The sequence below is a fragment of the Elephantulus edwardii genome, unplaced genomic scaffold, assembly GCF_000299155.1.
Source record: "Elephantulus edwardii isolate Elephantulus edwardi_28Jun2011 unplaced genomic scaffold, EleEdw1.0 scaffold00027, whole genome shotgun sequence".
Taxonomy (NCBI): domain Eukaryota; kingdom Metazoa; phylum Chordata; class Mammalia; order Macroscelidea; family Macroscelididae; genus Elephantulus; species Elephantulus edwardii.
In genome coordinates, this window is record NW_006399777.1 from 1,851,029 (window position 1) to 1,874,874 (window position 23,846).

Consider the following 23,846-nt stretch of genomic DNA (forward strand, 5'->3'; position numbering starts at 1 on the left):
CCGAGTCCGGAGGAGCCTCATCTTCAAGGTCACCCTCATTTATTACGCCTTCATTCACTGTCATATCAAACGAAAACTCCAGCTAAACATTTCAAAATAAAGTCAGCTCTTTCTCTTTCAATGCTTTCTTTAAGTGTTGGTAAAATCTATTTTTTTAAGTACCTCCCTCGTCCGGGGTAACAGGATCAGGGTTGCTGACAGGCGAAGGTCACTAACTCACAGTAAATTAGAGCAAGAAGATCGCTGTTGTTATGTGTCATCGGGTCAGAACCAACTAATGGCCGAACAGACGCACAGCTGGCCCTCCAGCACAGAGTCAGAGGCTGTAAACCACACAGGGAAAGGCTGCCCATCTTCCTCCCACAGAGTGGCTGGTGGATTCAAACCGTCTGCCTGTGGGTCACCAGTGCAACTCCTTACCCACCAGGCCAGGAGAGCTCCCTGTAAGATGGTGGTAACTATTCAAATATGTGCAGTTGCCTGGAGAGGGTTAGACAAAAATGACACGTTCAACTTTGGAAAATCGTCTGGTGGGTTTTCAGAAGCTGCTATCATGCAGGAGGAGACTGTCCCTTGGAGCCACTGGTGGGTTCAAACCATTTGCTTTTGGGTTTGATTTTCAGCTCTGGTGGCCTAGTGGCAAGAAGCTGCTCTGCAAACCCAAAGGCAAGTGGTTCAAATCCAGCAGCTGTTCTGTGGGAGAAAGATGGGCAGTCTCTTCCCATGTAGTTGTCTCTGAAAACCTGCTGGAAGGTTGGCTATGGGTTGGTTTTGGCTTGACAGCACACAACAACAACAACATAATGTACAACAGTGCAGCCCCCCACGAGGCCACCGGAGCCAGCTGAGTTAGCTCTTCAACATCCTCATTCGCTCTTTTCTCTTTTTATTCCCTGACACTTTCTTCCTCCTTAGCCTTCCTTTCCAGACTCTCCCTGTAAACAGAAGTTTCCAGAACTCTGTCAGCCACTGGCTTGCTGCTTTATCTAATTTCTGTCTTATCTAAACACAAATCCTGAATATTCTGTCTTTAAATCCACTGAAATTCCTTTTTTGTTCTTCCTAGTCTCAAATAAGAGATGCCTATGACATTAGACGTTTAACAAACCTAATAAAAAAAGAATCACTATCAAAGTAAAAAAAAAGTGTTTGCTGTCAAGCAGCTAAAACGATTTTGTGAACCAGCTTGAGGGGGTCGGGGTGCAGGAATAAAGGGGTCAGGCAGCAGGGAAGCTTGTCAGGAAGTCCATGAGCTAAGAGCAGCCACTGCCCTTCCTCGTGTTGGGTGCATTTTTGTTTTGAATTCTAAAATCACCCATCACTGAGTCCAGCTCAATTCACGGTAAACCCCATTTGAGCAGAATTGAGCTGTACTTGCTCCATAGACTTTTCCAAGCTAGAACATTGTGGAAGAAGCTGAGACTTGCTCTCATAATAAACCAGAACCTTCCATAACAAACCCACTCCCTGACTACTGGACAAAGAGGCAGAACTCTTTAAGAACAGATGATGATACACGGAGATTAGCTTTTTACCACTTCAGGGTACTTACTTTCTGTCCCAGCATTCCAGGAAATCCTGGGAAGCCCTGGGAAGAGAAGAAGAAATGAGAGACAACCTCTGGAACCTTGTTTGACCAGGTGAGGGGAGAGTTTGGAGCCCTCTAGTCAGTCAAGTCATTTGATCCCCAAGACGGAGTCCCCACTTCCATTGTCATTTCTCATGTTCACGATGGGCCATTACCTTTTCTCCTTTGGGACCCAAGTCGCCCCTTTCACCTTTGGATCCCTAGGAGAAAAACACAGGAGCATGACTGGAGGGAAGGTGCACTGGAGAGCTTTCAAAGGGGCCTGCAAGTCACTGGGCCCGTGCTCTGCTCACCACTGACCCCAGAGCCCACAGCCAGAGCAGACTCTGGACAGATGCCAAGGATGACCACTAACCTTCTCTCCTCTGGATCCAGGGTAGCCCTACAAGAGAGTGGACACACTTACAGTTGGCCCTGCAGAACGGTGAGAAGGGTTCCTTAACGTAACGGAAAGGTGTGTCCTACAAAGACATCCCTGAAGGGTGTACTTACATCATGGCCGCAAAGAACATTTCTTTCTTACTCCTTAAAGACCTCCATGGAGTTTCCCACCCACTTCATTGGGCAGAAGCTTGACTGCCCAGGAAAACAGTTGGGCACAATGTATTCCCAGAGAGGACACACTGGCACAGATGTCCAACCTCTGTACCAGTCTCCATCCCAGTTTGTCAGCCTCGTCCAGCTGCCATCTTTGTGGGCAGCAGCCACTCTATGATAAGAACCCCTGACAGGACCAGCACCAGCACACCTACCTTGGAGCCCACTGGACCTCTGGACCCCGGCAAGCCCATCACACCCAGGTCACCTTTTTCACCCTGTAGATTGGGGGGGAAAATACCAGCAGTGATCTTTCTGGGAGAAGCTGAATGAGGAGAGGTCTGAGGAAGATCTGGAGGGAACTGGCTGACCTCAGGGCCGGAAGCTCCTGAAATGCTGTCATGCTCACTCCCGGCCCCCAGGCTCCACACTCCACCTTTCATTCTGATCCTTGAGATGAAATATGAAATCAAACCACCCGGGCAGCACAGTTCTGCCTCACAGGGGTTTCTGAGGCTGACCACCAGGTGTTTGCTACGGGAGTCACTGACAGTACAGGACCTTTTGGTTAGCTGCCAAACTCTTAACTACTGTGCCACCAGCATTCCTGAAATGCTCGCTAAACACCGAAACCACATGACCACTGAGTTCCAACCACAGACACCCCACTGGACAGACCAGAGCTGCCCTTCCAGTTCTCCTGCTGTATCTTTACAGAAACAGACTGCGACAGCTCATTCCCATGGAGTGGCTGGGGGGGGGGGGGGGGTCAAACCACAGACCTTTCATTTAACAGTTGGGCACTTAAACATTTACACTACCAGAGTTACTGAAATGCTTCCTGTTGTTGTTATGTGTTGTTGAACCAATGCATAGCTGCCCCTCCAGCAGGTTTTCAGAGGCTGTAAATGGCACAGGAGGAGATTTCTCATCTATCTCCTGTGGAGCAGCCGGTGGATTGGAACCGTGTGCCTTCGGGATTTGCAGTGTGGCTTCTTACCACTCGGCCACTAGATGACTAAATGGACTGATACTTTGTTTCTGAAAAAGCGTTCAGAGAGGATGAGGAAGATGATGACAGCACCGGAGTCTCAGAGAAGGGGGTCAGCACCCAATCCCAAACTCATCTGCTTTACTTTGCACGCAGCGCACTGTTCCAGCGTCACAGTACAACCTGGGTACTGAGAGGGCAGGCTCCAGGCCGGGGTGTAGTGCGAGGCAGGAGGCTAGGGCTCATGGTGGCTCCTCCGATCTTCAGAAAGGCGTGCAGTGGGGTATCCTCTGTGCTGGAAAACCCCACACCAGTACAACCCACTGGAAACATCGGGCAAGACACGTACCTGAGGTAAAGTGTTTCGAAAGTCGCATGAAGAGGTACAAAGAAACAGGTTAGCTTGCCTATTTTAGGCAGCCTCACACGTAGAAAACTGTCATCGTGACATCAAATTATGTGCAAAGATTATTATGGAGATGTTCTACATTCTTTTTTTCATAAAAGTCTTTGAAGTCTGAGGAGGGACCCTCAGCAACATGGATGGACACGCTGACTGCATCAGTGCACCCGAGTTAGCAGAGATGGAGGACGCACAGGACAGGCAGGGCTCAGGGCTGTTGTTCAGAGGGTTGTTATGACTGGTAGTCAACTCAGCGTCACCTCTTGTTGTTGCTGTTGTGTGCTGTCGAGGCTCACAGCGACCCTGTGTACAACAGCCCTAAGCCCTGCTCTGTCCTGTGCTAACCTCACTGTCTCCAACACACCCACATCAATAACACCAGTCACTGAATCAATTGATCTCATCGAGGGACTTTCTCTATTGCACTGTCCCTCTCCAAGGATTAGTCCCTCTTTGCAACAGGTCCAAAGTGTGTCAGAAGAAGCTTCAGAATCCTTGCCTCTAAGGAGCAGCCTGGCTTCACCCTCTCCAGGACGAACTTGTTTATTCTCCTAGCAGTCCATGGTGTATTCAACACTCTTCTCCAGCACCACAGCTCAAAGGCATTACTTCTTCTAACATCCCTAGTCATTGTCCAGCTTTCTGATACACAGCAAGCAACTGTGAAGACTGTGGCCTGTATCAGGCGCACTTTAGTGTCCAGACTGACATCGCTGCTCTTCAGTACTTTGGAGAGGTTTCTGACAGTAGACATTCCCAATGCAATTAGTCTTTTCATTTCCTGGCTGCTGGTACCAAGAGTGTTGACTGTAGAGCCAAGAAAACTGAAGCTGTTAATAATCTCAGTCTCTTCATCATCTGTCATGATGCTGTCAATTGGCACAGTTCTGAGAATCTTTGTCTTCTTGATGTTGAGCTTCAATCCATATTGAAGGCTGCAGTCCTTGACCTTCTGCAGCAAGTGCTTCAGGTCCTCCTCAATGTCGCCTACCAACAACTTGTACCTTTTGCAGGCAGGTGGTGGGCAGATGATGTGGCCTGACTTTTGCTGTGATGCTAGAAGCTGAGTCACAGTGTCACAAACACCAGCAAGGTCACCCATAGAAGACAGGCATCAGCACAATTTCCAGAATAAGACAGATCAGGAAGAACAACTTGGCCATCCACTACTGAAATAATGACCGGTGAGTAACAGCAGATACGCTGCGGGGAGATGAAGCTTGCAGGGCGGAAGACACTCGAAAGAATGTCAGGAGAAGAGCCGCCACCTCAAAATAGTCAGTTTCAATGACCTGAGGGAATAAATCTTCTCAGACCTTCATTCGCCAATGTGGCACTACTCAAAACAAGAAGAAACAGTTGTGAACATTCCTCAATAACCTGAATGGGTAATTGTGAATCCAGGAAAATTGCAGGTTGTCAGAAATGCACAGGAACACTTCAAGGTCGATGTCCTAGATATTAGCGAATGGAGAAGAATTGGTCATTTTGAATGAGGCAATTGTTACCTTCTCCTATTCCAGGAATAACAAACAGAAGAAGAAATGTATCACTGTGCTTGTCAAAAAGGACATTTAAAAATCTATCCTGCCTTTCTATGAAGATGACGTCGAAAGTGAAGTAGGAAGCCCCTGCCCCTCCCAAAACTGAAGCCAAAGCAAAGGCATTAAAGGCCAAGAAGGCGTCCTGAAGGGCGTCCACAGCCAAAAAAGAAAAAGAAGATCCACACGTCACCCACCTTCCGGCAGCCTAAGACACTGAGACTCTGAAGGCAGCCCACATACCCCTGGAAGAGCACCCCCAGGAGAAACAAGCTTGACCACTATGCCATCATCAAGTCTCCCCTGACCACTGAGTCAGCCATGAAGGAGATAGAAGGTAACAACACACTTGTGTTCATTGTGGATGTCAAGGCCAACAAGCACCAAATTAAACAAGCTGTAAAGAAGCTCTATGACACTGATGTGGCCAAGGTCAACTCTTTGATCAGGCCTGATGGAGAGAAGAAGGCCTATGTTTGACTTGCTCCTGACTGTGATGCTTTGGATGTTACCAACAAAACTGGGATCATCTAAACTGAGTCTAGTGGGCTAATTCTAAATACAGATTTTTCTCACTGAAAAAAAAAAATCTATCCCGAGATATAATGCTATCAGTGATAGGATCAATCCATATGAGTCTAGACATCATGCTGGGAAAAGGTGGACGGTCAGAGAAAGAGAGGAAGACTTTCGACAAGGTGGACCAACACGGCGACTGTAATAGTAGACACAAACATGTCTGAGGATGGTGCAGGCCAGCACGACGTTTAGACAGCTTGTTACAGAGTCGCTGTGAGGCACCGCTGACTTGAGGGCACCTAGCAACAACAGCAACAGTTAACAGGACTATCGTTCAAATTTATGCATCAATCACTAATGCCAAAGGGAAAGAAATTGAGGATTTTTACCAAGTTCTGTGTCTGGAATTGATCAAACATGCACTAAAGAGCCAGTGCTGATTTGAACGCAGAAGTTGGAAAGAAAGAGGGCTCATCATTGGGAAATACAACCGAGGTGATGGAACCATCACAGAAGATCACAGACAGAATTTGGCAAGACAGTTCCTTATGATGTCTGTCTGTGTGAACCTCAACAGAGGGAATACGCAGGGATGGAACAGAACACATCTGTGAAAACAGGTGACGAAGGAGGTCAATGTGGTCAGTCAGAACAAGCCAAGGTCAGCTGTGGACAGGTGCTCACATACTAGTTTAAGTTGAAGCTGAAAAGAATCACAAAAGCCAAAGTAAAACCTTGAGTATATCCCACTTGAATTCAGAGATAGGAAGCACTGAACACCAGTGCCTGAAGACCCGTTGAACATGGATTGCCAGGAGAAGGGGCAGTTCCGTCTCGGAGGAAGCAGACATCCAGAAAGTGCCTCAGTCGTGTGGGTGGTGACGATGGTCTCACGTGATGTGGGCATCATCAGAAGCCACCACACCCTGGAGAGGACATTATACGTGGTAAAAGAACAGTTCAGCCAAAAAGCCACTCAAAACCCAGACAGCCAGTGGCTGGGACAATGGGCTCGAACAGGGCTGTGGGGTGGACGCTGTTCTGTTCTGCTTTCGGTGAGTTGGAACTGACTCAGAGGAACCAAACAAAAGCAGTTTTACACACAAAGTACATTTCAATCCAGATTCTAAACTTTCATTGGAAACACAAGTTCGTTAGGTTCATAAAACTTATAAAGCTTGGCCAAGTTGCTGGGCAGGGGCAGGGGCCCTTCCAGCTGCTGTGCTCTGACGCTCCCTGGAAGTGAGCATCCTGGCAGCAACCTGGCCTCCCTTCTGGTCCTTCTCTGGTAGGTGGGAGGGATCTGGGCAGGGGGCTGCTGTCAATAAAGAGAAAGTGGAGAAAAAAAAAAGCCTTATAAAGCTGGTAAGGTAGGTTGCTACGCTGGAATTATTCCAAACACACTTAACATTTTCCCAATAATGGAATGACTATGGGTTTATAAATGAAAATGTAAATGAATAAAAAGAAAAACTGATTTCCACTGTTGCATCAGCTATATTTCAAGGGTTCAGTGGCCACAGTGCCCAGTCAGTGGCCACCATACTGGAGAGCTCAGCTCTCTACAGAGGACTGTTAAGAGAAACGCCCTTGTCCCTGAAGGGGACCGGAAATAGTTTTGTCAGTAATACGATCACTTGGTTTCTTTCAATAATACAATCAGTGGGTTAATCAAGACAGATGGGGACCTCCACCGACCCGTTCTCCAGTTTTTAAGCACGAGCTTCTGCACCTCTAGTCTGTGGCCACTAGAGTTTCTGTTGTTGTGTGAATCGCAGATTCAGACCAGCTCAGAGCTGACCCTGCAGGGGGTTTTCAGGGGCTGTAATTCACCCGGGAGGAGAACGCCCATCTTTCTCCCACAGAGCAGCCGGTGCCTTCGAGCCACGTATCTTCAGGCTGGTAGTGCCACTCCTTACCACCAAGCCACCGGGAGGAGGAGGTAAGCGGTGGCGACATTGCTTCTCACAGCCTGTGTGTGGAACAGGCTTCACAGGCATCTGGGGCTCACGCTCCAAAGACAGCACTGACGTCTTGCCAGTCAGTCGCTTCCCTCCCCTCCACGTACACACTGAGGAGACCAGCTGACCCCTTTTCACACTCCTTGTGGGTCATCTCAGGAGAAACCAAGGAAATAGCATTTCAAGTCCCAGACAATGGAGAATCAGGACACCCTGAAAGAGAGGAGCACCCCCAATTCTCCCACCACAGGAGCAGAGCCATTGGCCTGGCTGAGGACTCACAGACAAATGAGGGTCAGGGAACCGGGACACGAGAGCCGACTGAGAAGAGTATTCCCACCCTGTGGGCAGTTCCACTCTTCTTTCCCCCTGAATTTCACTATGTATCAGGGGCCAGTCTTCTCCTGTCACAGCCTGGGGGCCCCAGGAGTCCCGTATACACCCCACTTACCCTGGGTCCTTCAGGGCCTGGCCAGCCGACAGGCCCCGGCATGCCTGGAACACCTGGGGCACCAGGTCTGCCCTTCAAAGACCAAGAATAAGAGTTAGGACCACTAGGCTTATTCCCCTCCTTCCAGGAACTAAGATTTGCTTCAGGGACCCTGTGGGGGGTGTGGGGTATTAAGATCAATCTCTAACACTCGTCCCCAGTTTTCAGAGAATGATACGTAGAAAGGGCCAGCTGCAGAGGCTGGAAGGAAGTGAAAGCTTGTGGGGTCAAATTATGTCCGCAAACAAGGTCTTAACCTGCTCAAGAAATGCGTGTGTGTGTGAGGGTGGATTTAGAGTTATTGAGTTTTTAACCTTTATCTCTCTGCTAAATGCCCCTCTGCATGCCAGCGAGGTGTCCCCCAGGCCGTGCCGTGGACCAGGGGAGGACTGCGTTTTGAGGGCAGCTCTGTTCCCCAGGTCCTGCTGTGGACCAGGGGAGGGCTGCGTTTTGCAGTTCTGTCTGTCCCCCAGGCCGTGCCATGGACCAGGGGAGGGCTGTGTTTTGAGGGCAGTTCTGTCCCCCAGGCCCTGCCGTGTACCAGGGGAGGGCTGTGTTTTACAGTTCTGTCTGTCCCCCAGGCCATGCCTTGGACCAGGGGAGGGCGGCGTTTTGTGGGCAGTTCTGTCCCCCAGGCTGTGCAGTGGAGCAGGGGAGGGCTGCGTTTTGTGGGCAGTTCTGTATGTCCCCCAGGCCGTGCCATGGACCAGGGAAGGGCTGCGTTTTGTGAACAGTTCTGTCCCCCAGGCCCTGCCGTGGACCAGGGGAGGGCTGCGTTTTGCGGGCAGTAGCAGCTGTCATTGGTACTCCCTCCTTCAAGGTCTTGCCTTCCTGCTCAGGGCCGTTCACCCCAGGGCTGCCTTCCTCGCTGCTAACTTAGATTGTAGCCGGTAACTCTGGCAGCTGCTCTGGTCAGCTGGAGTGCCTGGCCTCTGGTGGACCTCAGCTGCCTGCAGACCATAGCCCATCTCCTGCGCCCCAAGGCAGAGCCAACTCTATGCAGCTGACACTGTGGAGCCCCCGGGACCAGGCTGAGGTCAGCCTTCGTTCAATACCCTGTCCCTCCCTGGCTCCTCCTCTCACCCCGTGCATCTCCCCATGAGCTCCCCTGGGTGCTCCTGGATAATTAACTCACTGACACCAAGTTCAGGCTATCCCTGTCTCTACTGCTAGGGCACCTCGTCTAGACCAGGGGCTACAGGTGGGCAAACTCTGCAAGAGAGAATGAAAGCTGGCAGGTCTATGCTGGGCTCTGTATTCACCGGCCAAGTTCACATTAACTTAGCTAGAGATGCAGAGGGCCTGGGTCACTGGTGACAATGTGGTACATGCCCTGGGTTTCTACTCTTCTCCCCATCCTTGGCAGACACCACCCATCAATCAAGCAAGCAGGCCAGTCCAGAATTCCTTTCGGCCAGGGTTTGAGATGGCCGCGGTCATCTGAGCCTCGAAGACTTGTCCCTCTGCTTGACGAAGGTCTACAAGGGGCTCGCATTGACTATGGGCTAACTTGATCAAAATATTTAGCTAGAAAAAAAACCCGTGTCATTTCTAGTTCGAGCCACAGCCATCCTTCTCAGCTGAGAGAGTGCCCTTCCCAACGCCAGCGTCCACTGGCCGCAGGGAATTCCAGATGCTGCTGGCTCACCCCCTCCTGACACTGATGAGCTTCGTTCACACATGCCTGGGTCACTCAGAGTCACCGTGACCTTAAGCAGCTCCAGCAGAGCCAGCAAGCTCGAGTAGACAGCCTGAACCACTGTGTTGGCCTCAGAAGTTCCTCCGGTGGGTGTCACAACAGAGGGTCTGAGGCTGGAGGAGTGTGACAGCTCTGGGTAGCCATCCCAGAAGTCCCGTGGCCGCAAGGCCAGGTTCCGGCTCTTGGCTGAAGGTGCCAGCAGAACGGGCAAGTTCATGGGTGTTACCACCAGAATGACAGACCCCCCAATGTCCACCTGGGCCCTGGGCCCCCACCTCTGGGATCGTGTCCCCCACAGCCATGGAGAACGCTGCCCGTATTGTACCCAGAACACTGTGGGCCATACCTTCCGTCCTGGCCGGCCAATCTCCCCCTGCAGACGGAGAAGACAGGTGAGTGGAGGCTGCTGTGGAAGAGAAGTTCTGGAAGCAGAGGGCTTGGTGGGGCTGGCAGCCGTGCAGGGCTGCCTGGTGGGGGTGCCTCACTGCCCCAGCACACCGCCACATCTGTGGGTCTCATCAGCACGCACAGTGGGACCCCCACTTCCAGCGATATCCCTGTCACCCAGGGCCTCACCATCTTCACACCCCAAAGAAGATTCACCCATGCATTGCAGTCTCACCCGGAAACCCTCAGTGCACCCCCGGAAAATGGACCAAAATGCCCACGGAGAGAGGGCTGGGGGAAGAAGGAGTGGCCATACCTTTTCTCCCTTTGGTCCTGTCTTGCCAGGAAGGCCCGGTGGACCCTGAACAGGAGAGACATAAGTGTAGAGGTTCAGGGAAGCCGTACAGGTGGCCGGGTGGTGGGAGAGGGGCGGAGACTCGGTGCCCTGGTGGCCGAGGAAGGACCCTTGCCCAGCCCTCGCCCAGCCCCTCCCGTCTGCACCTCCCTCTCTCCTAATTTTCTCTGAGCTGTTGTCTGGGGGTCACTCAACGGCAGTGCTCACAGGTGCACAGTGCAACGTGGACAGGCCGGGCTCGCACACGCGTGGTAAGATGTGGCAGGGCTCACACACGTGCACAGTGTGACACGCCTGCCACGTCCCAGGCACTTGGGGAGAGCAACTAAAGACGCTCGAGGGAATTCCGTTTCTGAAAACAAGATTCTCTCAGCGTTTCAGATGCTCTTGCTGCGCGTCCCGGGAGCCACGACCAAGGGAAGTGAAGGGTCACACAGAGCCGCACAGGAAATCCGTGGGGTTGGTCTGGAGAGCTCCGGTGGCCTTCTGGTAGGGAGCTGTGCTGCTGATGCAAAAGTATGTGGTTCAAATCCACCATCTGCTGCTTCGAAGAAATATGGGCAGTATCCTCCCATGGCGTTTACAAGTTGATCTATGAAATAAAATGACCAGTAAAATCTATGGGGCTCCCGGACAGTCCCACAGCATCAGAGTGGAAGGTGCATCCTGGGGTCTTCAGCGACTGAGTCTGTGGAAGTCACGTCTTTTCCCCAAGCTCTCTGCACGGATTCGAGACCCCAGTCTTTGGGGCAGCCGAGAGTGCTGTCAGACAACTCGGAGACTGTAATCACGGGGTTGTTGTTGTTGTTAGGTGCTGTCGGGTTGAGTACAACCTGTGGCGACCCTGTGAGCAATAGCTCTGAACGCTGTGCTGTCCTGTGCCATCCTCATCGTCTCTGACATACCTGAGCCCATTGCTGCAGTCACCGTGCCAATCCATCCCCCTGGGGTGGGGTCTTCCTCTCCTTTGCTGATTCTCCACCTTCCCAAGCGTGATGCCCCTCTCCTAGGAGTAGCCTCTCCTAGCAACATGCCTGAAGTATGTGAGACAAACCTTCACCATCTTTGCCTTCAAGGAGCACTCTGGCTACACCTATTCTAAGACACATCTGTCTGTTCTTTTGGCGGTCCATGGAATAGTCTGCACTCTTCTCCAGCACCACAATTCAAAGGCATCAATTCTTCTTTTGTCATCTTTATTTATTGTCCAGCTCTCAGATAACAAGTGACTGAGAAGGTCATGGCCTGGATCTGGCGCACCTTAGTCCAATAATCATCGTTCCTCGGTGATTTGGGAGGTCCCTAACTGCAGACTTTCCCTGTGCAGTGCGTCTCCCAATCTCCCTACCACTGGTACCAAGTATAGTGATTGTGGATCCAAGTAAGATGAAGTCTTTGGCAGTTTCAACATCTTCTCCATCTTTCATGACGTTGCCCATTTGTTCAGTGGGGAGGACTTCTGTTTTCTTGGTGTTGAGATGCAATCCATATTGGACGCTGTATTCTTTGATTTTCTACAATAAGAGCTTCAAGTCTTCCTCACTTTCAGCAAGCAAGGTTGTGTCATCTGGTTAATGATGAGTCTTCCTCCAATCTTGATGCCACAGTTTTCTTCACAGAGTCCAGCTTCTCGAATAATTTGCTCGGCGTGCAGACTGAACAGGTGTGGAGAGAGGATACAGCCCTGGCACACACCTTCCCTAGCTCCAATCCATGCAGTGTTCCCTGCTCTGTTCACACATCACTGTTCTTCCTCCTCCTCTTCCTCCACCAGGAGGGAGGGGCTACCTGATGGCGGGATTGAGCACCAGACCTAGTTCAAGGCCACAGGTTTCTCCCTGACTCCTTTCTGACACCCAATGCAGCACTCTGGGTCAACAGATGGCGTCAAAGTTTGAGCAAGGGAGAACTGGACTGCTGTTGAGTGCTTTGACGAGAACCTTAGTAATGGCTTCAGTGGACTCCTCCTGGTGGGCAGTGCCCCATTTTATCCTCTCCCCCAGTCTAGGACAGCAGGGATATTGTTATCCCCACGGCACAGGTGAGGGAATGAAGGCTGCAAGGTCAGAATTGCCCCCAGACCCCCAGAATCTACCACGTGGTCCTGAAGCCGCAGGTGAGTCAGAGCTGAGGACAAGCCACACGTAAGGCCATGGAGTCATGGATCAGCTGAGGGTCAGCGATGCCGACCCACAGCTGGCCCTCCAGCAGGGGTCCAGAGGCAGTGAGTCACACGCGAGGAGGGTGCCCATCCTTCTCAAGGAGCAGCTGGGGGATTCGAACCGCTTCTCTTTGCGTTAGCAGCACTACTCCTTATCACTAGGGTACCAGGGCTCCCCTACACCAGGAAAAGGCGGAACAGTGGGGGCTGTGCCCAGTATCCTTCACTGCTTTGAACAGAAGCCAGCAAGAGGGGCCAGCAGAGGCACCAACCTGGGGGCCCGGGGGCCCTGGCGAGCCGAGGGGTCCTTGCTCACATGGGGGCGGCGTGGTCTCGAGTTCCAGGATAAGATTCTTCACATCTGGAGACAGAAGCTTCCGTGCAGAGCAACACAGGGTTAGAGGTCAGGTGTGGGGGAGAGAAGGGAGTCACTGCCCTGGACATGGGCCTGCTGGAGCCAGTCCTCAGGCCAGCAGCCCCTCACACTACCCCCAATCCCGTCCTTCACCCTGACCCTGTGCATGTCCTGGGAAGTGGCCTTCAGGCCCACCAGGTCTGGTCTCTCATCTGCCCTCGACACAAACTCAGCTTGAACAGACCACAGGGATGTGACAGTCACTCTGGGGACCCAGATAGGAAGCTTGTTTCAGGGGCCCTATCCCACGTCTGAGGCAGAACCATGTGGTGGGAATCTAGCTCGAATCGCATCTGACCTCGTATGTCTTTAGTAGACAAAGGCAAAAAGCAACAGAGGAAATTCATTTTCCGGAATGCGAGCTATTCGCTCCATCGATACTCCCCAAATATTTTCCTTTCAACACTTAATACATATTGGAAAATTGTTGATGAGGTAACTTCACATTTTCATCCCGAGATTGCCTCTCCAAAATCTAGTTTCTTTTACACTAAGAGCATATCTGGGCTCAGGCTGGCCCCATGTAAAGTGCTTGACAGCCATGTACGGCCAGTGGCTACAGTACTGGACCAGCCAGGTGTGAAAGCTTCCAGAAGGTTCTGAGACTCTACATCCTGCATGCCCTGGCCTGCGGCTTCCTCAGTCATTTCCTGGGCGCTGTGCCTTCCTTCTCAGCCCAGGTCCTGCTCCCCTCACACCTTAGCCAGCATGTCTAGAGGATGGTGTCCTCTGTGTCCCTGGGGTTAGTTAGGTTCCCTGTCCCTCATGGGCAAAGTCTCCGCAAACACTGGCTGAGGGAGGAATTCCATAAACACTTGGGGGGAAGAAAAAGAGATGAGGTCTCCAGACCTGCATGGCTGATGGGCCCAGAGAGGAATGAGTTGCTTCACTGTTTGGGGAACAGGGGCTACTGGACCAAACTCAGTTCCCAGCAGAGAAAGCCATCCCTCCGTAACTTATTGTAATAGCAGAAGGATGATCACCCACAAGCAACTACTCGGTCCCCTTCTAGGATCCAGCTGCAGAGTGGGATCACTGGGCCGCGTCACTCAGAGGAGATTCTGGGGTCGCCTGGGCTAACGGTGGAGCGCGGTGGGGTCAACCCAACAACTCCCCACATCGCTGGGGAGTCGGAGCTGACCCACGGCTGACCCTCCAGCGGGTTTTCGGAGGCTGTCTGTGACACAGGAGGAGACTGCCCGTCCTTGTCCAGAGGAGCAGCTGGTCTGGCGGCACAGCTCCTCACCCACTCGGCCACCAGCGCCCCTCGCTGTCTGTCCTGTGACGGGCCGGCACACTCACCTGGCTGCGGCCTCTGAAGGAGGGAGGCAGGAAGAGTGGGGGCGGCGGCGGCATCAGCCGGCAGCAGGCTCGGTGGGCACCCCGCTTCCTCTGCTCCAGGCCGGGCAGGGCTGCACGAGAACACCATGCTGATCAATGTGGGCCCTGGGGGTCTCCTGACCCTGCCACCGGCACCATCAGCCCCCCTGCCCTCTGAGGTCGGAGCAGATGGGCAGTTTGCACCCTCCCTCCACTCCCAGCCAAGCCTGTGAATGATTGCTAAAGGTTGGTTGTTCAAACCCAGTAACGGGCACTTCATGGGAGATAAGGTCCATTTTCCTTTAAGATTCATTTCACTGCCGTCGAGTCAGAATCAACGCACAGCTGAACCTCCGGCCTGTTTTCAGAGGCTGTAATGACCCAGGAGGAAAGGGCCCATCCTTCCCCTGCAGAACAGATGGTGGATTCGAACCACCTGGGAGAACTGGGACTTTGGTTCACAGGGCAGCTGGCTGGGGACTGGGCCACAACAGGGCTACTCCGTGGCACACAGAGCTGCCATGAGCCGGAATCCATGGGACAGACGCCCGTTAGTAGCCCTTACTTCAAAAACCTGTGACGGGGAAGAGATGGTCCCATGCCTCGTTTCCGGACAGGTGCTGGGACACTGCAGAGCCTGCCCAGTCCAGCCCCAGCCCGGGCCCAGTGAGGCCCACAGCGGATCCACTGTAAGGGGAGGGCCCAGGCGCAGGGCAGTGAGGGCTCCAGTGTAGCCCCGAAGCAGGAAAGGGCAGCAGGTGGGTCAACCTGGGAGGAGACTCAGCAGAGCAGTGAGGGGGTCTGAGGCTGAGGACAGAACGGGGGTGCTCGTGAACGGAGGGGGCTTTGGGGAGTGGTCGGGAGCCATAGAAGGCTCTGAGGGAGGGCGTGGCGAGGTCCCTGAGCACTGAGTAGTGACTGTGCAGGCAGGACACGGGGGTGAGTGTGAACTGAGGGGCTGAAGGCCCAGGGGACATCTGTATGGCAGGTCTAACTCTCCGAAGACAGAAAGGCAGTAGTCACAAAAGGACAAATACTGCACAGTGCCAGTGCTGTAAAGCGGGTCTGAGACAGGGGTTGGGGGGAAACTAAGAGGGGATAAATAATGTACATGGCATTGAAACAGGTGAGGGAGAGAGCTGTTTAGGAGGAATATATGATTAGGTATTATTGTCATGACAGAAGTTTAGAATGAAGGCTACATAGTGGAGGGGACTGGGGTGGGGTGGGGGGTGGATTGTTTAACAATGAAAGATTTTTATTTATTTATTTTTTTACTTTTCAAAGAGAAAAGCAAACGGTGGGGGGAGCAGTGGGCAGGGAGGAAAATGCAACAATGAATGAATGGAAATCCAAAGTCTCTGTAAACTTCCATTAAAATAAGTTTTAAAAAGGCAGTTGGATGCACACCCATGTTTACTGCAGCTTTGTTTACAATAGCAAAGAGTTGGAAGCAGCTTAAGGGAATGGATAGAGAAGCTGTGGCATATCCACACAATGGAATACTACACAGCATTGAAAAACAAGGAACTCATTCAATATTATTAAAAGTGGGTGACCCTGGAGGACATTATGCTGAGTGAAATATCTCAGTCACAAAGGGACAAATACTGCATGGTGCCACTGTTGTAGAATGGGTCTGACATCAGGGTGGGGGTATGACAGAAAAAAACTGGATAAATTATGTATATTGCATTGAAACAGATGAGGGAAAGAACAGATTAGAAATGATATATGATTGAGAAATATGGTTAGCACAGGAATCCAGAATTAAGGTTGCATAGAGAAGTGTACTCGGGGTGGGGGGAAGGGACGTGGGAATTGTATACTAATGAAGGAATTTTGTTTCTTTTTTTTTCTCTCTCTCTCTTTGGAGGGGGAAGCGAGCTGGTGGGGAGGGGTGGGAAGGGAGAAAATTGCGGCAATGAATGAATGGAAATCCAAAACCTCTGTAAAAAAAAAAAAGGTAGTTGGGCAATGCCCTCTGCCACTGGAGGTACCACCAAGTCAACTGGAGCCCACAGAGGTCACACAGGTCCTGCAAACAATAGATCTGAGCCCTCTCCATCCAGTGCCGTCTCCAATCTCGGACGTGCTTGGCCCCATTGCACAGCTGCTGTGGCCACCGTCCTGTTGAAGGTCTTCCTCTCTTTCCCTGACTCTCCACCTTTCCAAGCGTGACGTCTTCTTCCAAAGACTGGGCTCTCTGAACAACACGCCAAAGGCTGTGAGACTAAGTTCCCGTTATATTCACTAAAGTTCGCTGAATTAATAATATTGACAGAAAACTGACTACACACAAGGCACCGATTAAGTATTTCATATATGCAAAATCACCTACTCGTCATTAAGATCTTTTCTCCACACCAATTCAATCTGTGTGCCGGGCTAACCATTTGAGGGGCTGGACTCTATGAAGATGAGTGTGGCATCAGGATTGAAAGACGCATCAACACCTGCCTTGTACAGATGACACAAACTTACTTGCAGGTGTGAAGAGGACTTGAAATGGTTACTGCAGAAGGTTAAAAATTACATTCTTTTTTTCTCTCTTTTTTAAATTTTTTTATTATTGATTTTAATGAACATTTACAGAGACTTTGAATTTCCATTCATTCATTGTCACACTTTTCTCACTGTTCCCCATCCCAGAACACTCTTCTCTTTGAAAAGTAAAAGAGAAATTCTTTCATTGTTTTAAAATCCTTCCTCCCAAGTCCACTCCACCATGTAGCCTTCACTCTAGACTCCTGTCATGACAATCATACCTGATCACATATCCCTTTTAAACAGTTCTCTCCCTCATCTGTTTCAACGTAGTATACATATTTATCCCACCTTTCTCAGTCTCTTCCCAACCCCGATGTCAGTCCCATTTTACAACAGTGGCACTATGCAGTATTTGTCCTCTTGTGACTGAGATATTTCACTCAGCATAACGTCCTCCAGGGTCACCCATTTTGAATAATATTGCATGAGTTCCTTGTTTTTCAATGCAGCATAGTATTCCATTGTGTGAATATACCACCGATTCTCTATCCATTCATTTGTTGATGGGCACTTAGGTTGTTTGCAACTCTTTGCTGAACAACACAGCAATAAACATAGGTGTGCATATATCTGCTTTTGTGGCAGTTATGGTCTCTTTGGGGTATATTCCCAGTAGTGGAATTGTTGGGTCAAATGATATCTCTATTTGCAACTTTTTGAGAAAGTGCCATTCTGCCTTCCACAGTGGTTGCACCAAAACCAACATTCTTTCATGTGGATTACATCTCACATCAAGAGAACACAAATCCTCACCATTAGATCAATAGGGAGACACCATGACAGATGGGGGAAAGATTGAAATTGTCAATTATTTCATTTCAGTGGGATCCACAATCAGTATTCATGGGACCAGCAGTCAAGAAATCAAAAGGCGTGTTGCATGGGAATCTTCGCTGTCACCTCTCCACAATGCTACAGAGCAATATACTAGTTTAAAGATTAAAGCACATCTGATCCAAGCCATTATCTTTTGCATCTTGGTAGACAATGACTATGAGTGACAGACAGCAGAAGAGTTGATGCCTCTGAGTTGTGGTGTTGGAGAAGAATACGGCATGTCTCACGGACTTTCAGAACAAGAAGCAAGTCTGCCTTGGAGGAAGTGAGCCCACAGTGCTCCCTGGGGGTCCGGATCGGGAAACCTGGTCTCACCTACTTTGGGCATGTGGTCAAGAGGGGCCGGTTCTTGGAAAAAGCCATCAAGTCGGGAAGGACAGAGGGTCAGAGAAAGAGAGGACGACCCTGAACAAGATGGACAGACACAGTGACTGTCACAGTGGGCTCGAGCAGCTTGGAGACGGTGCAGACGGCGCAGGACAGGGCAGGGCCAGATCTGTTGTTCGTAGGGTCATGGTGATCGCAGTGGACTTGAGGGCACTTTGATAAAGGTTGATTGTTGTAGACAGGCTTCAGGCCTTTTGTTCATGAGTCGTGCTCAACTCGAAGGCAATCAACAACAACAACAACGAGGGCAGTAAGTTGGTTTGCACGTGGCTACTTTGCACAGGCAGCACCATTTCTTTTTCCAGACCATGGCTGGTGTTGCAGGCCTCCCTCCCTGCACCGCACACCCTGTGCAAAAGTCCCCTGCACCGTGCCGTGCCATTTAAAGCCGTCACTTCTCTCGTTTCTTCCAGGAAACTGGAGCCTGCCTCGGGGCCTGTAAATTGTCGTTTGCTCTTCCTGCTGGGGTCTGCCCTGCTCCGCGCCCCAGTCCCCCCCACCTTTCCCCTTGACCCACTTCACTTCAGCAGGTGAAGACCATCTGCGTCTCCCCCTCCTGCCCCCAGCTCCCTGGAGCTGTGTGTTTTTAGCACAGTGGAGTTTATTTACAGCTCGTTCCAGCTCTGAATATTTCCATCAGGTGGACGTGGCTGGGAACGGCCTCCTGGCCGGTCAGCTAAGCCAGGACTTTGCATGTCTATTTTGGTGTCAACTGAGCGGCCTGTGGGTCTCTCTCAGGACCCTGCTGCCTCCACAAAATCACGTCTGGGCTCAGAGGCCTGCCCAGAAAAGCCCCAAAGCTCTGCTGTAATGGAAACAACCATGTGGAGCCCAGAGAGGCCCAGGCCTTGGGGGGGCGCAGGGACCCGGGCGTGGTGGCCCAGCCCAGGCAGCCGCCTTGGATAGGTGCTGACTAGCTGGGAACTTCAGGAACACCTGTCCTGACTCCAAGACAGCAAAGTCACAGTGTGTGCGGCCACCGCACTGCAGAGCACGGTGAGGACGGTGCTGGGTCCTGGACAAGCCGTTGGCGAACGCTGGGGAGACTTGCTCTTGTTCATGTTTTGAACGTTAAGACTTCCTTTTCAAAACGAACTTTTCTGTGACTTCTTATTTCAAGAAACTGAGGCACGGGATTTACTCCAATTTGCTGTTGGAAATACCCAGGCCAAAGTGTGTGAACTGAGGGACACGTGACCACACACGTAGCTCCCTCCCTCCACTGTTGTTGTTGTTGTTGTTATGTGCCGTCCAGTCACCCGACGCATGTACAGCAGCTCTGAATCGCGCTCTGTTCTGAGCCGAACTCACCGTCTCCGACACACCTACCCCGCCATTACCCCAGTCACTGAGTCACTCCACCTCATCGAGGGTCTTCCCCTCCTGTGCTGTCCCTCCAAACCCCCAAGCATGATGTCCTTCTCCAAGGACTGGTCCCTCCTTACAACATGCCCAAAGTATGTCAGATGAAACCTCAGAATCCTTGCCTCCAAGGAGCAGCCTGGTTTCACCTTCTCCAGGATGATCCTATTTGTTCTCTTAGCTGTCCACAGTATATTCAATACTCTTCTCCAGCACCACAGTTCAAAGGAATCAACTCTCCTTCTGTCATCCCTAGTCATTGTCCAGCTTTCTGATGCATAGCACGTAATTGTGAAGACTGTGGCCTGGATCAGGCGCACCTTAGTCTCCAGACTGACATCATTGTCCTTCAGTACTCTGGAGAGGTCCCTGATAGCAGACTTTCCCAATAGACAACAATTCCCACTAGCCAGCATCAAGCTGCTGTAACTGAACCGCATCTGTGAACAGTTATTTCAGGATTTGTGTGCTCTCTTGTTGACAGCTGTGTTACCCACCCTGGGCAGCTGGAGGGTGAGGACAGCACCTTGGCCACCAGGCTTTTGCTTCACGGTTCACGTGAAGGTCTTTCGCCAAGTGAGCAGGACTGGCCATGCCAGAGCAGAGGGCATGAACGGGGCACACACGGGTGTGCGCACACGGCGTGCATGGCCAGGCCCTCATCCAGCCCGCCCTCTGGCCCTCACACTGCAATCCCAGCACTGGCCGAGATGCTTCTAGAACAAACAGGTCTTCTGAGAGTCCTTCCCAAAACAATGTGCACACACACTTGTGCACACACACGGCTCACCCAGGCCGCAGGCCGAGTAACAGCTCAGCCCAAGACAGTGAGCACGAGTGAGGGTGCGCGGCGGCCTAGTCATCACGGGCCGGGGTGGGGGGTGGACTGGCCGGCAAGCACAGGCTGTGGCCTGGCGGGGACACAGCACACCGCTGAGCGCACCAGCACCGAGGCTGCCTGGCATGTGAACAGGGATGTCGCCAAGCCCTGCTTTGATGTTTCTTCTGCCCTGGACACCAGGGATCCAGAGGCTAGTCCTGATCGTCTGGGCTCAGAAACAGGGTCACCTTGCTTTGGGAGCCCCAGAGGACTCCAGCAGGGGATGTGTGTGGAGGGGGAGTGGCCCTCGCTGTGGCGTGGAGGTGAGGCTGGAACCCCAAGGGTGCCGAGCACTGCAGCCAGCTCAGCAGAGAGCATTTATCTCCGAAGCCGCCACGTCCACACGGCCACACTCATGACCCGTCCCCTCCTTGTCTCAGGGAGGACCTCGGCGGCCAGCTGGCTGGACTCTCACCATGTTTGTGCCAAGGTGCTGTAGACGGAGCTAAACCTGAACGAAACATGCCACGTCTTTGCCAAAGAGCAGCCTCAACAGAGAACAAGCACGTGCATGTAACACTGGGGCGTCCTGGGCGTATCGTTCAGAACGACTCTGGGAGCCATGACTGAATGGTCGCTGTGTGCCCTCGAGTGGGGACTGACTCCAAGCTGATCCTCCACTGGGCTTTCAAAGGCCGCAAGTCACATGGGGAGATGCTGTCCATCTTTCTCCCACAGAACTGCTGGCAGATTCAAACCACCAAACTCTGGGTTGGCAGTGCAGCTCCTTACCCACCAGAGGTCCCTGATGACTGGGCGGGAAACAGAAAGAATGTGTGTGCAAACCAGTCATTGAAGGGTTGACTGGTTCTTCTCATCCCACAGAGTTTATACTGGACAGGTTTAGCAGCAGGAGATGACATCTCATAGCACGGAGGAGGCGTGGCACGCGGCATGTGTCCCTCAGGACCAGAGATCACTGCCCTACTGGGATCAGGGTCCACAGGAGAGCAGTGGCCTCAGCCAAGCCAGAGACCAGCCTGACCCAGAACTGAGCCGGGACCATGACCCCACGGGGACCGAGCCAGTGGCCTCCTCTCCTGCTCGCTGGAGGACTGAGGGGAGACGCCGTAACTGGCAGGACTGAGGGAAATCTGTAACACAGGCCCGAGCTGTGGGAAGGTCAAAGGGCCTGCACTTTGACACCTAAGGAGCTGTCCAGACTGAGGGACTGTGTCCTGCTGCCGACCTGGACCGGAACATGCCAAATTCCCTCTTGAGTCTTCTCCCAGTCCTGACGCCAAATTCTTCTTCATATAGTCCAGCTTCTCCAATGATTCACTCAGGATACAGCTTGAATGATGTGGTGAAACCCTGCCCCGCATCCTTCCTCATTTTAAACCATGTTCTTCTTGGAAGACTGCTTGGTTCATGTACAGGTTCCTGGTGGGTACAGTGACACTCTTTTCAATGCTGGCCACAATTGAGTATTGCCCTCAGAAATGAATGTCTTTGCATAGTCAATAAAACTCAAGCAGACATCTTTCTGTTAGTCTCTGCTTTCAGCCAAGGTCCATTGGACACCAGCAATGACATCCTTCATTCTGCAGCCTCTTCCAAATCCAGTTTGAGTTTTTCTGACAGTTTTCTGTTGATGCCCTGGGTGTTTTTTAATAATCTCAGTAAACTTTACTTGTGTGTCACATTAAAGATAATTTTGGCAATTTCAGCATTCTGTTGAATCACGTTTTGTTTTTTATTTTATTTTATTATTTTTGTGTGCGTGTACCGTCAAATCAGATCTGACTGGTACAGGAGGAGATTGTCGCTCCTTCCCCAGCAGAGCATTTGGTGGATTTGAACCGTGTACCTCTGGGATTGAATCACGTTTTTTAACAATTGGCACAAACAATGATCTCTTCCAGCGGGCTGTCCAGGCGGGTGTTGTGTGCCATTGAGTTGGAAATCAACTCATAGCTGTAACTCCAGGTGATTTTCAGAGGCTGTCAGTCACGTGGGAGGAGACTGCCCATCATTCTCCCACAGAGCAGCTGATGGATTCAAACTGAGGACCCTGGTGTTGACAGCACAAGGTAGTTAGAATTCACCCCACGGAAAGTCGGTGTCCATAATTATACAACCCAGAGGGCAGTTCCAGTCTGTCCTGTCATGCCTCGACGAGTTGGAGTCGACTTGGATTGGACGTTTCTGGATTTATCTGGAAGCTGAAGGAGCTGGAGGAAGAGCCTTTTGGGACCTAGCACTAGATCAGGAGCTGAGGAGGAAGCCCAGTGCATCCCAAATGCAAACGTGCACGGGAGTTAACGTGGGGAGGCAACCTGATAGTGCTGCGTAAGGAGTCCAGGGGGAGAGAGAGCTAAGTGTGACATTGCTAAGACGACGGTCAGTGGTTCAAATCCACCAGCTTCTCTGCAGGAGGCGATCTCCCCAACACAGACCTACAGCCTCTGAAACCTGATGGGGGGTTGTTGCGAGTCAGATGCCGCTTGTCACTAGGTGGCTTTGGGTGGCACTCAATTCAAAGAAAGTGTGAGTGATTTAGGCCACGGTCTTTCAATCACTTGTGCATCTGAGAGCTGGACAGGGAGTAAGGATGACAAGAAGAAGTGATGCCTTTGAGCCGTGGTGTTGGAGAAGAGCATTGAACATCCCATGGTCTACCAAAAGATACGTGTTGGAGAAGGTGCGGCCAGAATGCTCCTTGGAGGCAAACACGGGGAAACTTCGTCTCACAGACTCGGGGGATGTTGTCAGGAAGGACAGTCCTTGGAAGGAGACACCATGACTAGGAAGGCGGGCGGTCAGGGAAGGAAGGAAGACCCTCAGTGAGATGGACTGACACAGTGACACAGTGACAGGGGCAGTGGGCTCAGGTGTGTCAGACGTGAGGATGGCACAAGATAGGACAGGACTCAGGTCTGTTACTCACAGGGGTGCTGTGAGTCTAACCTCAATGACACTGACGACCGCACAACACCCACCGAGATCTGGGCTCCTAACCGGAGGATAGGTGGTTCGAGCCCACTCTCAGCTCCTCACGTAAGTATTTCCCGCCTCCGACGCACTCGGGGGTCATGCCCCCTGCTCTGTGACCTTGCTGTAAGCTGGAGCAAGCCCAAGGGCAGTGGGTCTTTTTTACATGCAGATGTGGTTTCGGTGCATTGTGGGAGGACTCTGCAGTCCACTTGTCCCGTGGACTTCCCAGGGGTGCTGCCGGGGACAAGGTGAGGTCCAGTGACTGCAGCAGGCCTGGAACCTCCTAGGGCCAGCCTGCCCAGGTGAGTGAGGGGAAGAGCCGTCCCTGCCCAGGCGGGGACAGAATGTCAGGTCATCAGCTCTGCCATCTTTCCAAGAAAGCCTGGACTATACCCCGTCCCCCTCTCATCCATGCTGAGTCCTTCCCAGCTGTGACGTCCACCACGGGCTGTGACTCGGGAGGTCAGGGTCCTTTACAGGGGGCTGAGTGCGGCCACAGCCCTCCTCCCTGGGAGTGGCCCTCATC

At 51.8% G+C, this 23,846-nt stretch overlaps 1 protein-coding gene across 2 annotated transcripts in view; it reads right to left on the minus strand.

Annotated features, from left to right (window-relative positions):
* The window catches only part of COLQ (collagen-like tail subunit (single strand of homotrimer) of asymmetric acetylcholinesterase), a 61,083-nt gene that overhangs the window by 17,442 nt on the left and 19,795 nt on the right, over positions 1–23,846 (minus strand). Inside the window, exons 2-10 of one of the 2 annotated variants that reach the window (XM_006883326.1) lie at positions 14,350–14,459; positions 12,905–13,006; positions 10,433–10,477; positions 10,076–10,102; positions 7,992–8,063; positions 2,341–2,403; positions 1,944–1,970; positions 1,744–1,788; positions 1,553–1,588 (exon numbers count right to left, since the gene is read on the minus strand). In XM_006883326.1, coding sequence (XP_006883388.1) covers positions 1,553–1,588; positions 1,744–1,788; positions 1,944–1,970; positions 2,341–2,403; positions 7,992–8,063; positions 10,076–10,102; positions 10,433–10,477; positions 12,905–13,006; positions 14,350–14,459 — 527 coding nt within the window. The remainder of the gene's footprint in view (positions 1–1,552; positions 1,589–1,743; positions 1,789–1,943; positions 1,971–2,340; positions 2,404–7,991; positions 8,064–10,075; positions 10,103–10,432; positions 10,478–12,904; positions 13,007–14,349; positions 14,460–23,846) is intronic. The other variant, XM_006883327.1, reaches the window with a different exon arrangement.